The sequence below is a fragment of the Pocillopora damicornis genome, chromosome 12, assembly GCF_964200805.1.
Source record: "Pocillopora damicornis chromosome 12, jaPocDami1.2, whole genome shotgun sequence".
Lineage (NCBI taxonomy): Eukaryota > Metazoa > Cnidaria > Anthozoa > Scleractinia > Pocilloporidae > Pocillopora > Pocillopora damicornis.
The window spans coordinates 18,882,026-18,897,631 of NC_142681.1; the positions used below are offsets into that span (position 1 = coordinate 18,882,026).

General features: G+C 36.2%; 1 protein-coding gene across 8 annotated transcripts; it reads right to left on the bottom strand.

Annotated features, from left to right (window-relative positions):
- Window positions 1-1,798: 1,798 nt before the first annotated feature.
- On the bottom strand, window positions 1,799-14,235 carry LOC113673808 (uncharacterized). 8 transcript variants are annotated; one of them, XM_027190255.2, is made up of 5 exons: window positions 14,013-14,201; window positions 10,302-10,341; window positions 3,255-3,349; window positions 2,742-2,873; window positions 1,799-2,074 (listed from the first exon to the last, which is right to left on the bottom strand). In XM_027190255.2, exons 3-5 carry the CDS (start codon window positions 3,327-3,329, stop codon window positions 1,946-1,948), a joined length of 336 nt encoding a protein of 111 aa, XP_027046056.2. In that variant the 5' UTR covers window positions 3,330-3,349; window positions 10,302-10,341; window positions 14,013-14,201; the 3' UTR covers window positions 1,799-1,945. The 8 variants fall into 8 exon arrangements, with proteins under 8 accessions (XP_027046056.2, XP_027046057.2, XP_089046684.1 ...); XM_027190256.2 differs by lacking the exon at window positions 10,302-10,341 and having other exon boundaries at window positions 14,013-14,235; XM_089190558.1 differs by lacking the exons at window positions 10,302-10,341; window positions 14,013-14,201 and adding an exon at window positions 10,196-10,294.
- Between the last annotated feature and the right edge of the window lie 1,371 nt (window positions 14,236-15,606).

The window sequence follows — 15,606 nt, forward strand, 5'->3', positions numbered from 1 at the left end:
AAAAAACAGTATGGATTTAAATGAGTTGCACGAAACACTGAAGAAATTGGTATTCATAGATAAATGTAAAGGCCTTAGCATCCAAAAATGAAATTAAGCTTCATTGGTTGAGAAGAAAAAATCAAAACTAGACAAAGGACATTAGACTTCCCAATCACAATACGAAAAAAAACCCAGAATCTGGTGGAATTCCTAGTTACCCTGAACGCCTAATTGAGTTGTAAATCGCGATCATTTTCATTTTAATCAGTTTTTTGTGCATTTCTTGATAGTGGATTCCCCCTGCCCCCCATAAAGGTTGATCCCATGCGGAATTTCCCGACGAAAAAGCCAAGTTAAGCTTATTTCACCCCTGCAATGTTTTCAAAATTTCATGTCATTAGCACATCAGTTTAGCACATCATGATATTAATTAATACCGTTTTAAAGATCTTTCGCAGTAAGGAGGCAGTATAGTGCGTTGGCCGCCAAAATACCCGCTTACTTTGATAGGAAAGTTTCACACTGTGACATTACCTAATCACAGGCCGGTACTGGCAAACCGTGATCACAGCCTCCAACCGAGTGGGAGAATTCTCTAGGAGAGGTGTTTATCGTGATTATGTGAAAATAAAAAGTAAAAATAAGAGAAGAGATGCTAAATTTTGAATAAAATAATAAAAAGTCGACCTAACAGTGATTATAAAGATCAGATCCTCAATGTTATTTTAAACTAAAATTGTCTTACCACAGAGCTAAAATGGCGAAAGAACTCTCTCCGCTTGAAAGAAGAGGAGGCGCTGCACTTGTTCGTAGGTAAAAGTTGGCAAGTTAAACGCCCGTTCTTGTCAGGATTGTCCGCTAAATTTGTTGAAAAACATCGCTCATTTTTCATACATTCGTGCAAACAATGGATCGTATTTCTGACTTTTTTACGGTCGATTTCTGGAACGTCAAGGTAACGGTTTGTATGTTGGATGAAGTAACCTGCAGAACTTTGTTTTCTGCGTTGAAGATTTATCACTTGGCAAATGTTGTGACATAAAATGCAGTGTAAAATCAAAACAATTTTGACAAAACGGAAGTAAAATTTTGAGAACATTTTGAAAGTTTGAGTTTTTTTTTCATCAGAGCACTGATTACGTTTAACGTGAAATAACCTTTGAGTAGCAAAATTAGGTTTTAAGAGGAAGTGAGTATTAGCGCTTAGCGGGAGGTCGCACGTGTGGAAAACCAATTTCCTTTCCGCAGATGCTCAATTATAGGACCATAAAAGTCGTGGCTATATTTTGTTAGAATTAATCTATTTACGCCCGAGAAGAAATTGAAAGTCATAATGCCCCCCGCGTCTTGAAAACAGCAGAGGTAAGTGTCTCGCACCTTCCCGAAAAAATTTTTGATTCATTTGCTCACGGAGCGGAACCATGTGATAAGCACAGAGATCTCTTAATGACGGGAAGAACAACTTTTCTATTAGGACGAAAAATAAGTACAAAGAAAAACAGAACAAAAATAGAGGGAGAGAGGAACAGAAGAAAATAATTTTCAATTTAATCATGGCATTCCTAAATAGCGACAAGCTACGTATTCTCTTGCCTTACGAAATGAGAAGTTAGCGTGGTGGAGTTACTGATATTATTCAAAACGTAAGTTGAGGTTAATTTATAATATAGCCAAATAAATTCTGGGGATGGGATCCCAGTAAATGACTTCATCAAGGTTGAAAATCAAAGTTGGGTATGCAGTCGTGAATCGACTGGGTGTCGGCCGATAATTTTACGATTTATCGCGAAACGTCATCAAATGAATATGGTCAGAATCTAACTTGTTTTCTTTTATTTGAGAACTCGTTATTGAGTTACTAAGAAATTAACATCGACTTATTTTATGTTAAATAACGATACATTTGTTACTAGTTTTAGGAAAGTTTTAAATTAACTTCTTGTGATTAATACCAAAGCGTTGGTCAATGTCTTCGTGCTCTAATGTCTTCATTCGTCCTGTTTACAACACATTCGTTATCCTCGCAGATCAGTTTTCCATCACAATGGCAGTCAGCTGTAACTCTACATGCACTCTTGAAATATCGGTGGCACTGATAGAAAAAAAAGATGAACACTGATAAGCCTAGAGGATAAAAAGCGAAGTGCTGGATTAATGTAAATCCATGTTCATTCCTCTCCATTGCAACCCCCCACCTCTCCTACCCATCGAAAAAGCCCACGCGGTGATAAATACAACAATGGAACTTAAAAAGTGCTGTCACAACTAAATTTGAGATGTTTCAAAGTGTAGCCTGTAAAGTCAATACTCGGTGCCAACATAATAAAATAACGGGGCAGACAGGAGGTGCCATTGAACAGAATTTGGTCTTTTTTTCTTTCTCTGGTGTTAGTTTCTTTCTCTTTTTTTTTTTATAACTAGACAAGGAAGAATGTTTCACAGGCGCTTGCAGTGTAAATTTCCTTCTCTATTGCGAAAGTCGCTTTTATCGAAGCCTTCCTGCGGTCTTCTCGGCGAAAACACTTCCTTTCGAGAGATTATCTCTAAAATTCTTTAGCGTTATTGACATATCTCAAGGTCTTCCACTGTGCCCCCGAATAAAAAACAAGTTAAAAAACTTTGAACAGTGATGTATCTACATGGCACCGTTCAACAGAAGCCTCAATTTTAAAGTTATCTAAATTAACCTTACCAAGGCCTAAACGGTTCTCTTCTTTGTTCTACTTAACGGTGGATTTTACGAGTAAGGGTCAACTCACCGGTTTTCTTCTGATGATTTTATCCCAAAACTCTATCTCCCTACACGTGTTAGTTCCATAATGGCAAATGACCTGTTTAGTTTCAGAACACTGCGGGCATTCGCTGTCCAACCAACAAGATTTACCCAAGCACTGAAAAATAGTAATATCGGACATCAATTCATCATGTCTCTTGAGCGTAAATAAACTGCTAAATTGGCAGACCAACCTGATAGCAATCACTTTATATTTCTTTCATATATGTTTTTTTGTCTGACGAATCTCTTGGCTCGTCTTTAGCCTAAGTTTTATAGCTTGAAAGATGATGGATAGAACGCAACTTTGGCGCATGAGCAGACCTAAGCAATTACGAATCTCAACGAGGATTCTGGGAACGAGATTGCCGCTGACCTCCTTCACAGACTTGCTCTATGCCTATCGCACGTGCATAATCCTTATCACGAGTTTGGGAAGCAGGCTTCGGTCTTGCATGCATTGATGATGACATGCGATAGCCATTTTCAAGATACTAACCGGTTTTCCATCATCAAGAAGCTTCGCCGCGGTAATAGTTACTAAAAGCACCAGTAGAGCTATAATCTTCCACATCTTGTCTAGGTTGTTCGTTACTGAAAGAAAGATGATTCGATTGTAAACAGAAGAACAATAAATAAGAAAGATGGCAGATTTTGGGTTCGGTCATCGCATGAAGAAAGATACTTTTGGTTTGGGTTCGCCCGAGAGAGAAAGAAAAAGTTAGAGTTTCTCTTGCAGACTCAAACTTACAAGGAAAGATTCAAAATTTGTGTCGCGAACGTTTAAAAAAGAGAAAGTATCAGCAATTATGCGAGTGAATCTCAATGAGTGAAGCGTAAGCCTTCGTATTAACTGTCAAATGCTTTGGAAAATATGTGACCTTAATTTCAAGAGGGTACATTAGTGATAGACATGTCGCTAAGAAAACACCGAAAATCTGCGACAAATTTCCGGAACATCCTACAAAGTGACAGAGTAATATGTGAAAGCTCGCCATAACTTTGTGAAGTCTGCGTAAATTTCCGGAAATATTTCAGACGCGAACTCAAGTGTGTCTGATGGTAGAGAACCTCTGAAAGGCCTCAGAAACCTTTACATGCGTTAGCGTAGATGGATACTCTGGCATGCAGTGTCTTGATTTCTTCTTTCAGTAACGACATGAGACCCGGTTCGTGTGACCCATTAGTAATTGTCTGAACTATATGAACACTTAAATTTCGTGTTTCCTTTTTGAGGTACCTACCTACTTGAACAGAGAATCGTATTCCGAAAAAAGGATTAAATCAAAGATTCGGAGATAAAGGAAGAACCGAGATTAAAAGCTGAAATCAAAGGCAAAGTATTCTTGAAAAAATTAAGGTTAGCGATGGAAAAGAAACAAAAGTAAAATTTTCGTATTTCATTCCTCTAAAGAGAACGAAAGATGGAAATCATAGCGTGCAAGTCTTCTTTAACTCTCTGAAGATGAGGCAGTAAAAGGCTTTGCGGTTCGTTTGGTTATGAATTAAGACTGTACGTATTTGTGGTAGCGGTAGAGATTGGTAGAGATGCTTTGCAAAATTAAATTCCCAAGAGAAAACTAACTAAGCTTACCAATGATAGTTAGCCTCAGCAGCAAGAGCTAAACAAGAGGAAGCGATAGAACAGGCTACACCTTCAGGGGTGACTTTCTTCAAAACTTGATTGTAAATTAAGCATATTGTACGTAGTGAATTCACGTAAATAAACTTAGTCTAAATAGAAAGATCATCTTTCTGTCGGTTTTTTTGCGACTAAAAGAAACGGTACGGCCAAAGAGAACTCTCAAATTTCATTGGAAGAGGAGTTGGAGCGATTTTAAGCTTGAAGGCAATCATCTCTAATATTTGACCGAAAGGAAATTCGACGTTATATTTTAACGCAGAATGTAATTTTTCCACAGAAACTCTAAACATTGATGCTCATGAATTGTAATGAAAAAGCCATTAGCAAACGGAAATACATCATTCTTTCCAGCCTTTCACTTCGCATCTTGAAAATTTTTACATTATTAGCAACTGAATTCTAACAAAAATTCCGAATTATGTTTACGGCGAAAGAAAATGTCCTGTGTCAATTCATACCTTACACGCATCTAGATTTATGTTTTGATAAATCGAAAGTTTCCAGACAGCCCCACTTTTACTGACTGAAATAAAGATTAACACGTACTGATCATTTGGTAGCTAATGGCTTGGGATTACCTTTGCAGTACATACGCCCGGAACAGTGCTATCGCTAACTTGGAGACTGATAAGGCCACATAACGCCTCGCAGTGATTTCGATAAGATATGAACGTACTGCACTGTGGTTGGTTTTGTAACGCCTATAGTGGCCGGCGCCTGACGATTTTAATTAAAGTAATTGATTTACGGCGAAATATTTCCACTTTCTAATGCAAACTTTGGAACAATAAGCTCTTTTTCGATAGTTAAATGAATTTGTACAGCTGTTAGCTAAGATGTATGTTAATTCACACCGCACAAACAAAATTTCCTTCGTTTTCATATGTAAGCATTAAATCCTTCTCTCTAGCAAAATTTTTATCTTTACCACGCGACACAACCTTGTCAACGAGCTTACAACTGTGAATCAAAAGTACGGAGTGGGTCTCACACTGCACAGCCTCTCACAATGCACATCTTCTCCTGGAGTTGTATTTCACTTTATGAAATGAAGTAATGAAGGAAATATTGAGCAATCTTTATTCAGACCAACAGGAAATTAAATTTTTTAGCAACCACGGCAGGTTAATTTGTATAGCCGTAAGGCTTAAGATGAGTGAAAAATTGAAAAAAAGAGTTGTTTCTTCCTGTTGTTTGGCGCTAGTCATTGGCGTTCTTCCGTGAATAAATAAATACAAAAAAAAAGGTCAGAGGATGTCGCTACATTTAGTGTGCAAATAAACCTAGATGAACAAGGGTGTTTTTACGGTGTCATTTTACCAAGAAACGCGTAATGAATTTTCGGCGTGTGTACAGTTTCCTCATAAACTTATTAACACTGCCTTTTTTAACGATGCTTAATTGTCAGCGGCAAGCTAAAGAAAAATTGGGGCGTCGATAAGATTCGAACGAATAAACTTTAAGTACAGCCATCTATTACATCAGACGAAGAGAAATGCGGCTGTAAATGTTTTGAAATCCTTTTCGCAATCAAATGATCGTACCTGTAATCGAAAGCTACGATATAAGAGTGCTTAACAAATATACCTAATTGAGTGGGATATCAAATGTTGATGTCATTGTATAACGCCGAGAGTTTTGATCATTTCCCTGCCGAACGATCAGTCTTAGAAACTTTTTCTTTCTCTCTTTTTGATAGAAAATTGCCCTCTCTAAGAATTATCGCAATAGAAGTGGGATTGTACTTCAGACAAAAATTCATTATTTAAATTTTCTACTTAAATTGAACTATTTGATCAGTTTCTACCGCCGCGTCTTGCAATTTAGGCAATTTTGCTTCAATCTGTCTTGCACTCCGCAGAAATCTTATTTAAGGAAGGAGAACATTTAAGAAGACAGGAGGAGTTTACTTACATTAGATTGATGGGGGGCTCTCGTTAGATGCTCCGCCGTTTTCTCTAGGTGGTAACTGACTTTGTTTAGAATGCACGCCGTTTTTAAAAGGGTCACATGTTTGTTTACGTTAGAATTAAGATAAAGGCGTCCACTTTTTGTCATTATAACATCCTTTACAGCCATTTACGTCAATACCTTACAGTATATTCTTTTGCTGATGAGGAAAAAACCCCATAAGAAATGGTATTTTCCTGAAATGTTTCACCTGAGGGAGCACTTGAAGTTATCAACCTATCTCAGAAGTCGTGATATCTGAATCGACTTTAAAACAAGACTAACATCGTTAATTTTAGATCAAGAAGTCCCAGTCTTTTTCGAAAAAGCTATATAAGTGTTTTTTGCCCTTTTTCCGTGAAGGTTAAATGGCCAAATGGTCAAACTCTGAAATATCTGTAACAGTAGATGAGGAGGAAATCAAAGTCAAGTAGATGGTTAATCGTAACACCTTCTTCAGGATCATCCTAATTTCGGAAGCAGAGGCCTTTTTATCTCGCCTTACAGACATGTTTTTGTGCACTGTTCATGGGGTTGTTTTGCTTCCTTTAACATCAAGCGTCAAACTAATTCCTCCGAGGAACTTTATGATTGGGATCAAAGTGGAAGTCACTTTTCCGCCAAATGAAATTGAATAAAATCTTAAAATACACTTATTAGCTAAAACAGCTTTCAAACATTCTTTGCTGAATAATTTACATCTCGTAACACAATTTGCCGACTTTTCTTTCCATGAAAAATCCAACTCCTACGAAGTTTATTCGTTTCACTGCCTAATATAATCAACTCTGTATGGACCATATAATACCGAATGTTCGGTGATATTCGATAACCAAAACTCAATTACTAAATTATCGATAAGAGTTTTTGTTCTGTGCGCTCTTGTGGTTTCTGATTGGTATTCATAAACCAACAACAGCATATCATGTGAAGCCATGACGCACACCCGAAATTCACCCAATGCTAGTCTATCCCGAAATAATTACTCCTTTGTAAAGAATGGGGATCAGATTAAGAAACACTCTATTTATAAACAGTGCGAGTTTACTTATTTAATTACAGTTCATTTATTTTGAAAATATGTTAATTTTTTTTAATCAAAAATGATCTTAGTATGCCCGGAGCTCAAATGTACAAAAAACATCTTTGTTTTGATATTGGGCCGATCTAAATAGCCTATGTAAAGCATAAAAATAGCTCTTTTTTTACAGTTTTAAAATACGTGTGAGGTTACAGTAATTAGGGTTAAAGTAATAAACTTCCAGGCCAAACCTTTAAATAACATGGGAGTTTAAGGAAATTGAACATGTGTGAAAAACAAAAGAGTGTTTTATTGAACTTCTGTTCATTGCAATTTGAAAATATTCAGTTTGGTCCTCTTGTAGAACGCAAGTAATCAAGATATGATCATATTTCACGGCATCCACAGAATATCAAAATCCGATTCAGAATTAGATCTTACTCACAATCTTGAAACCTTTGCATAACTATTTTTAACAACTTTTAACTTGCACTACTGTCATTAATTGAACATACAAACTGCCATTTACGAAGGAGACCTGAATTTTTTATCAATTTTTTTTTTCAAACAACTCAGTAAACTGACCGCAGCTTCCGTTGCAATAACAACAAGAAAAAAGACTTGAAAAGATTAACAGCATATCTGTATGTTCTACCACCTCGGTTTTCAATCCCATTCAGATGCAAGTGTAACTTGAGATCGCCTGCTGTTTGTTAATCCGCGTCCGTTTGACGGGTTTAGACTCAACTATATACATACCAAGAGCGGAGACTTTGAAAGTAATTGCGCACGCTATAACAGTTTAAGTACAACGAAGATCCATCTATGGGGTTCACGTTCATTGTTTTACAAATATCATGATCCTTTTTTATGGAAAATTTGTTGAAAAACAAACTATCTTCAGCAAAGAATAGAAAGTGAAAAACACAAGTATGTTTATGAATCTCTTACAGCAAAAGTGTCAATAGAAAAAGTCCACGTGACCCAATACAAAACCTTTCTATGGAAACGCTGATTTCAGATATTTTCGATAATGGTACAGGTACCACAAAAATTTCTATGCTCGTCTAGTGCTGTGTTTTATTGACAAGAGAATGATAATTGGTTTTTTCTATGTTTTACCAGGGAGTTTGATTCTGAGTGATATGTAACAAAATATGAGCACTACTTGGGAGTTTGATTCTGAATGATAGACGCCGAAGTCTGAGCAGTAGTCGGGAGTTCGATTCTAAGTGATATGTACCGAATTCTGAGCAGCAGCGCGGTCGAGTAAAACCTCCTAGATAAATAGGGCTGCTGAATAAAACAGTACTTAAAGACAAAAAAACTCAGGTAGGATTGCTTGCTCATCCAATGCAAGGAGACCTAATGATAAGAGACTATGATAAAGACATAAGAACTCTCTTTTTGGCAATCGTTAGAAGTCAAATGGCAATTTTAAAGGTCAGGAAAATACCGCCGTATTTTATTTACAAAAAGTCAGTGAAAAACGCCGTTCGGGTTATTCATTTTAAAATCGAAAAATCATTAAGCTTTTTATCACTAAAATCAAGTGAGAGATATTTTTGTTGCACTCAACGATGAAGTCAATGCATTATGATCGTAAGTAAGTGTGATGGGGAAAGGAAGGAAAACAGACTGGTACACCATTTCACGTTGGTTTTATCGCTGTTTGTCTCGGCTAAAGCATATTCCTTTTCAAGATTGCTACTAGATAAGGCTTTTTTTCTAGTGCTTAAGACTGGATGAAGAAGTTGAAATGCTACTATGAGCCCAAATTTTCTTGAAGCTGCCAGCGAAGGAAATCAAAATGCCAGAATTGCTAAGAGAACTTGCTAACTGAAAACTTCAAAACTGGAAGCCTGGTGTTATTTCATTCCTCGAGTCGCTGTTTTCAATAGAACTTATCTCTGCCTTTTTTTTAGTCAATCAAAACATCTCCATTGATGTCATATATATATATATGTGTGTGTAACTCGAGTTATTTCAGTTTTAGCAGATAAGCCAATGTTCAAATTCAATATACCTTTTAAGCGCCCAGAAGGGTATGAAACACTGCAAAATGATTGTACGTAAGGTGTCTAACGATGAACATGTGGTAAAATCAAAGAAAAACAAAAGAAACACAACAATGATCATGGTTTGGTCGATCATATGCTTCTTTCAGTGATTAATATGCTGCACGGCAAACTTCTTCTAATAAATCCCCTTCAATCCATCTCAATGTTTTGCTCCAAAGCGTTTTCAAACTTTACTGACACTTTCTATAAACATGGGTATATTTCCTTTTTTTATTTCGTGTGTTCTCGGTTACTCACCAGTTCTCACGTTTTTGTACTCATTTCTTCTAACCAGTGAGTTTCTCGTTTGTTCACATCCCCGCACTTTCTTTGGTTTTTTTTTTTCCCTTAACAAAGGTCTCTCGTATATCAGTTCAAATACCTGATTAACCTCACCGAAACTACATAATATCAGATACGAGATCGACATCTTGACGCATTGCTGCGAAAAGAAGCTTTTTGACAACTGTTCCTTAGGGGCGTTTACAACATTAATGGATTACACCTTGATACAAACGATATATGGTATCTGTGTATCTTATAAAGAGAGGGTTGCAAAATCAAACTGATAAGAAGCTGAAAGCTCTGGGAATGAATTCATTCACCATATCAGAACATTAGAGTTTAAGATAGTCACTTTGAATCGTGTCCACGTCAACCTGGTGAAATCTCAGTTATGTGGCACATTTTCAATTTGATCTTTTCTAATCATTCTCAGTGGGTGAGAGGGATACTTTTTTTTTGCAAATCTGATGGATAATTACCTTTCTCAGCAGAAACGAAAGCTTGTTATGACAACCACTCGGTAAGTTCAAATACCACCTTCGGTTCGAAGGAAAGAATTTCCAAAAATAAAACTAGAAATCTTACCTTAAGATAAATTGGCTGCCTTCCTAAATATCTCAGGTTTCTGTAAGGCGAAGCAGAAAATGTAATCTCTTTTTTATATCTATCGACGTTTGACATTTTTCCATCAATTTATCTTCATTTAGAAGGGTGGCTGGTCATCAATAAAGCAAACGTGTCAAAACATGAGCTCAAATTACATAAAACCTTTTGATTTAAGTGATATAAGTTTTAGATCTATTTACCACTAATTTGGTTTCACTAAAGTATAGATGCCCTACAGAAGTTATAGTTAAATTTATGATTCATGAAAGGTGTGTACATTTCCAAATGAATATCATATGCGAATCAGACAAAAACCCGAATTCTTCAGCAACCCACGGAAAAGGTTGTGACGTCATTCTACAGGAAACAATCCCACGTGATGACGGAAGCATTTTAAAACGGCTTCGTATATTTTTCAAATTTTCTCACGTGTGTCAACGACATTGGTGACCACCTCACAAGCAAAGAAGATCGCAAAATTAAAATAATTGGTTTCTGATTTTTAAGACGGTTTAGGGAAACACATGCAAACGGACCGAAAAAATAACAATACTAAAAAGAACAAAAGAATAGTTTACGATGATTTTGCCGGGATGTTGCCAGAATTGATGAATTTTTCAACAGCTTTCCTAATGTACGTCAATGGCAAAGTTATCCACTTCACTAGAAATAAATCTTCCATCTGTTACGTAATCAATCCCTCTTAACATTTGCGATGTAAACACTGGAAACAAATTGAAATTTCTTTTGAAATTCTTTAAAAAAAATCCTTGTCATTTAAGTCAAGTGCAGGGCTGTCCTTGTTAAAAAAAAAAACAACAAATTAATTACTCAGGTTCTTAAATTAGTTTCGCATTTGCTTTGCCAAGCAAACATTAGAGTTGCTTTCGAATAATAAGTTTTGATATTAAGACATTAATTCACCGTTTGCGTTCAATAAAATTTCAACCTCTCGGTCTTTCAAAAATAATGGTGAGAATAGCCGATAAAAAAAGTTATAGAAAAAAAGTTGTAATTCAAACGAGAACCAGAGAAAAAAAGCGATACGTCAAAAAAAGTCAGCGATTTGCTAAAAATAGAGAAGCATTTAGCAGCAAGTGTTTACTACTGGCCGATCTATCATCGAAATGGTCGTAGGCAAAGTTTGATTTTTACATCTTTTCCTTGAAAAAGATATCCTTAACACTAAAATAGGAATCCTGAGCTTTATCCCAATTTGATTTTAGGAATATATCAGAAAAGAGGAAAACAAAGCACACTCTGCTTTGTTTGAAACCTTTGAACGTCATTTTTTTTCTTTTTTTTTTTTTTTTGCTCTTTTTTTTCAAGAGTATTTCAAGCTTCCGTGACTTAGATGACATTGTGGTTTAAGTGCACCAAGAGATGATAAGTGATCTTGTAATTGCCGTGTGCAAAACACATCATAAAACTCCGACCACCAAACAGCTGTCAGCTCCACTTGTTAACGTTACCCCTGAATCCATGTCCTATCTCTAAAGAGTTTTCGGCCGTTTTTCTCATTCGCTATTTACCCTATTTATTCCCGCTGAGCCCCTTTCCCTCCCCACATAGGAGTTGACTGAGACCAAGTTTGCCTTCCATCTGGCTCCCAGCTTACTAACATACAGCTGATCAGACCCAGCTTTGTAGACAAGTCTATTCAAAAGAAGAATTTCGTTGTAAGTCAGAGCTGCACGGCCGTACCAGTAAATTGAACTCTTTCAGGAAATTCATGCAGATTATGTTAAAAATTTTCCAAAAAGGCCTGTTAAATTTTAAATTTTTCAATTAGCTAGGTCATTTCAGATCTCTTGCAAGCACCATAGCTGTGCTTAACAAAGATTTAAAGCTCCTTATCTCAGTTCAGAGAAATCTGAGTGCGTCAATTCTCCTACACAAACTAGCAAGCACTTTTTTCTTTTTGCATTTCATTGCGTAGATCAGTAAGTTTTTGAAGGAGACCCCACTCACCGATTTAGCATGCACATTCTATTGTCTCAAAAATTTGTACTAAAGACTCTTCTCCAATAAATTGTTAATGGAAAATTGTATGCTCTGAACGTTCTTCAATTGTATAAACTGTTCTAGATCTTACACATCTTGCTTCAATTTTAATTTTTACATTTTAATGAAAATGCTCCCTGAAGCGCGCAACTTTTGTGACATCACGATTTTATTCAATGTTTCATTTTAATTTTGCTCATATTTCAAAATGAAAGGAAGATGTCCAACTGATTTTACGGAACTGTTTCAGCTTATTGTGAAGAGGATAGAAAATAAAAATAACTGCCCAAAATTTCCATTTTTTTTTGTACTATTTTTGAGAGCTTTCCGTTGATTCAATGTACTAAACGCTTTTTTTAGCTACAATCGTTGATGCTAGATTGTCAGAATTGAAAAAAGGTGGGACATAAAGACTGTTGAATTACATCCACATGACTCTAGGTGTGATTTATACCAGTTCAGCATTTGTTACTTTAGGTAACTAATGGCTGTTATACGACGGGTAATTGTGGCAATAAAAACACTTTATTTTTCCTAATGCGTTGTTGAATTGATATTAAAGTGCCAGATAACCGCCAGAAAATGTAAATAAACGAAACGTTTTGAATATGCACCATGCTGGTTTAATGCGTACGTAATATATTTAGCTCAAAATGAGATAAATTTATTGAGAGAACATTAAACTCTGCTGGAACCAGACCAACGCAGGGAAAGGAACCCGTGCGTCAAATGCGTTATTTTATGGCGAAACAAAGCTTTTGTTTCTTCTGTGGCCTGGGTCAGCCGATACGCACTTCAAAAATAATGGAAGTCAATTTGAAGTCGATCTTGTCTTCTTGAAAAACCACGGGAATCATGGTTTTAACCATCGACAATGGCTTTTTTTGTAGGATTATGATAAATTTTTCATCGAAGTGATCTTATTAGATAAAGATGATCGGAAAGAACTTCAGAGAAATCGTTGCAATACCGCTAACTACGAATTTAAATCACTCCTTTAGCCCGAACAAAAATATTCCGTGGGAAACTCATAAAGGTGTGCTGTTCTGTCGGAGAATCGCAATTTTCTTTTGACAAAGAATTCTGCTCAATTTCGAACAGAACAGATACAGAATAAAATTTAGTCCTTTTTTATTTTAAATTTCTTCTCGATGTGAGGAATATCTTAATGAATTTCATCCGGCTGACTACTGCAGCCTGAAAAATTAAAGCGCCTGTCCAGGTATCCCAAATTTGACCAATTTTTATGATTTTCAAAATTTGTTCGTATTGTGCACGTAAACGCGTGAAGAAATGTGCCTTTGTATGATCACACGAAAATCTGCCGATAACGTTAGATTGAACTTCGGAGAACACTCACCGAGTTTTAAGCACACTTCACTCGTGTAAAATGAACTGCCTCTAAACCGAGGCAGTAACGATAGATCAACTTGTAAATAGTACTTATTTTCATTTGAATTTTATAGTTCCTTTGTCTTTTAAGAGAAAACTTACTTACTCATTGAAAGCATCAAAACAAGTTGGTTTTCCTGATTTAAGTTTAAGTTTTCATTGACGTCGTTGAGTTTTGAATTACCTCAAAAACTAGACTGCTTCTGTCCCTACTCTATCAAAAAATTCTTAAGAGGCATCTCAAAAAAATTCAACAGAATATATATTTTTGCCAGAAATAAATTAATTTCTTACCTTGCTGTTTGATGTTTAGAAGAGGACTTTTAAAAGGCAATTCACCGAGATATTAGCCGAGGTGGTTCCAGAACAATGATTCGATGTGCGACTGGATAAATTTAAGTAAACATGTGCTTTTAATCTGTGGTGTGTCTCGTTTTGTTACTAGTCGGTGCTTTTAAAAACCATTCTATGCTCTGATCGCTTGGCAATTGGTCAACATTCATTGAGATAATAAATTATTTTCAATTTCTGGGCGCTGAGATGATATACCAAAACACAAACAACAGATGTTCAGTTTGAATTACATCCAATTTAAAGAAAACCTTTCAGAACTGAAAAACAAAAGGTATACACCATTTTGTACTATGATTTTACTACCCACAAGAAACGAAAAATTCACAAATTTTAAATTGGTCAATAAGTGATTCAATGATAATACCAATTTCCGCAGAAGTTTTGCTCGCAATTACAAGGTGTAATGAACTTCTAAATGAGGCTCTAGATGATTCCTAATTGTACTCTGTCGCTCTTTAACAAGATCAAGTAAAAGCGTGCGGCTTGTCATTTAGCACGACTAGGTTTTTATAACCTTACAGATGAAAAGAAGCCCTTCTTTCTGAGGATTAATTTGCCAAGTAGTCAGATGCGATAAAAACGGATTATCCCAACAGTTATTGGCTTAATTTCGACGGGCAGGAAAAGGAATATTAAAATAACCGCAATAAATCAATTGCTAGTGATATGAAAAAGACCTTTTTCATGAGCGAGTGACGGAAACACGTGATAACAACAAATCGTTCGCGCACCACCCATTATTTACCATGGGGTTCTTCCTGAACAAATTGAGGAAGCATTGAAACAAAAAAAAATTTGAAGAGCTTTTTATCCTAAGAGGCGCTTTTGAAAGAAAACTAACCAACTTATTTGCCAAACCCAGTACTGAACGTCAGAAATAAGACGTTCATGTTGAATTTGCAAATATTTATTGTCAGCCTCATAAATCCTGCAAAGGTGCAAGGTTCAGAAGATATTCTGCGTCAAAAGGATAGAAATAAATTTGTTTTTTGTATTTTCCTTTCGTAAAGCTGGAAGCAAAACAACAGTTATGAACATTATTCGCGCTTCCGCAGCAAACCTTTTTTTAATTACTTTGCGTGTTTGTTTGGTTTTTTCAAACTGGCTTGCTCATTTGAAGTGGCCTTATTAACTGAAAGTGTAAAGGCGAAAAATCTGCCAGAGTTCTGCATTTCATCCCGAAATTTTTATATGCAAACATCTGTGACATCATACCTACCAAATGACATGAAAAGATCTCATGGAAAACCGACGGACAAATCTCTGCTCAGAGGTTAATCTTTATTTCTGTTTGGTTGTAACCTTCAGGGAGTATACTTGTTTCGCGAACAATTTTATTACCTTCCGTGTTTTTCGCGCACTGAGGAAGGAAAATTGCGTTGTCGGACTGATAACAGCATTACGGCTTCAAATCCGCCCCTCGCCTACCATTTGGATTATGAGGTCAAACAAAATTCAAACATTTTCCAATTTCTAGCTGAAGGGTGTATTTCTTTTCAGTGGTTTCCGATGAAATGCCTAGCACACTAAATCA

What these genes read in the sequence shown, in the direction of transcription:
- LOC113673808 (XM_027190252.2), bottom strand. An exon ending in TTCTTGATGATGGAAAACCG is followed by an intron (nt 2,874 to 3,254) that starts GTTAGTATCTTG and finishes ACTATTTTTCAG; the next exon opens with TGCTTGGGTAAATCTTGTTG. An exon ending in AAATCATCAGAAGAAAACCG is followed by an intron (nt 2,075 to 2,741) that starts GTGAGTTGACCC and finishes TTTTTCTATCAG; the next exon opens with TGCCACCGATATTTCAAGAG.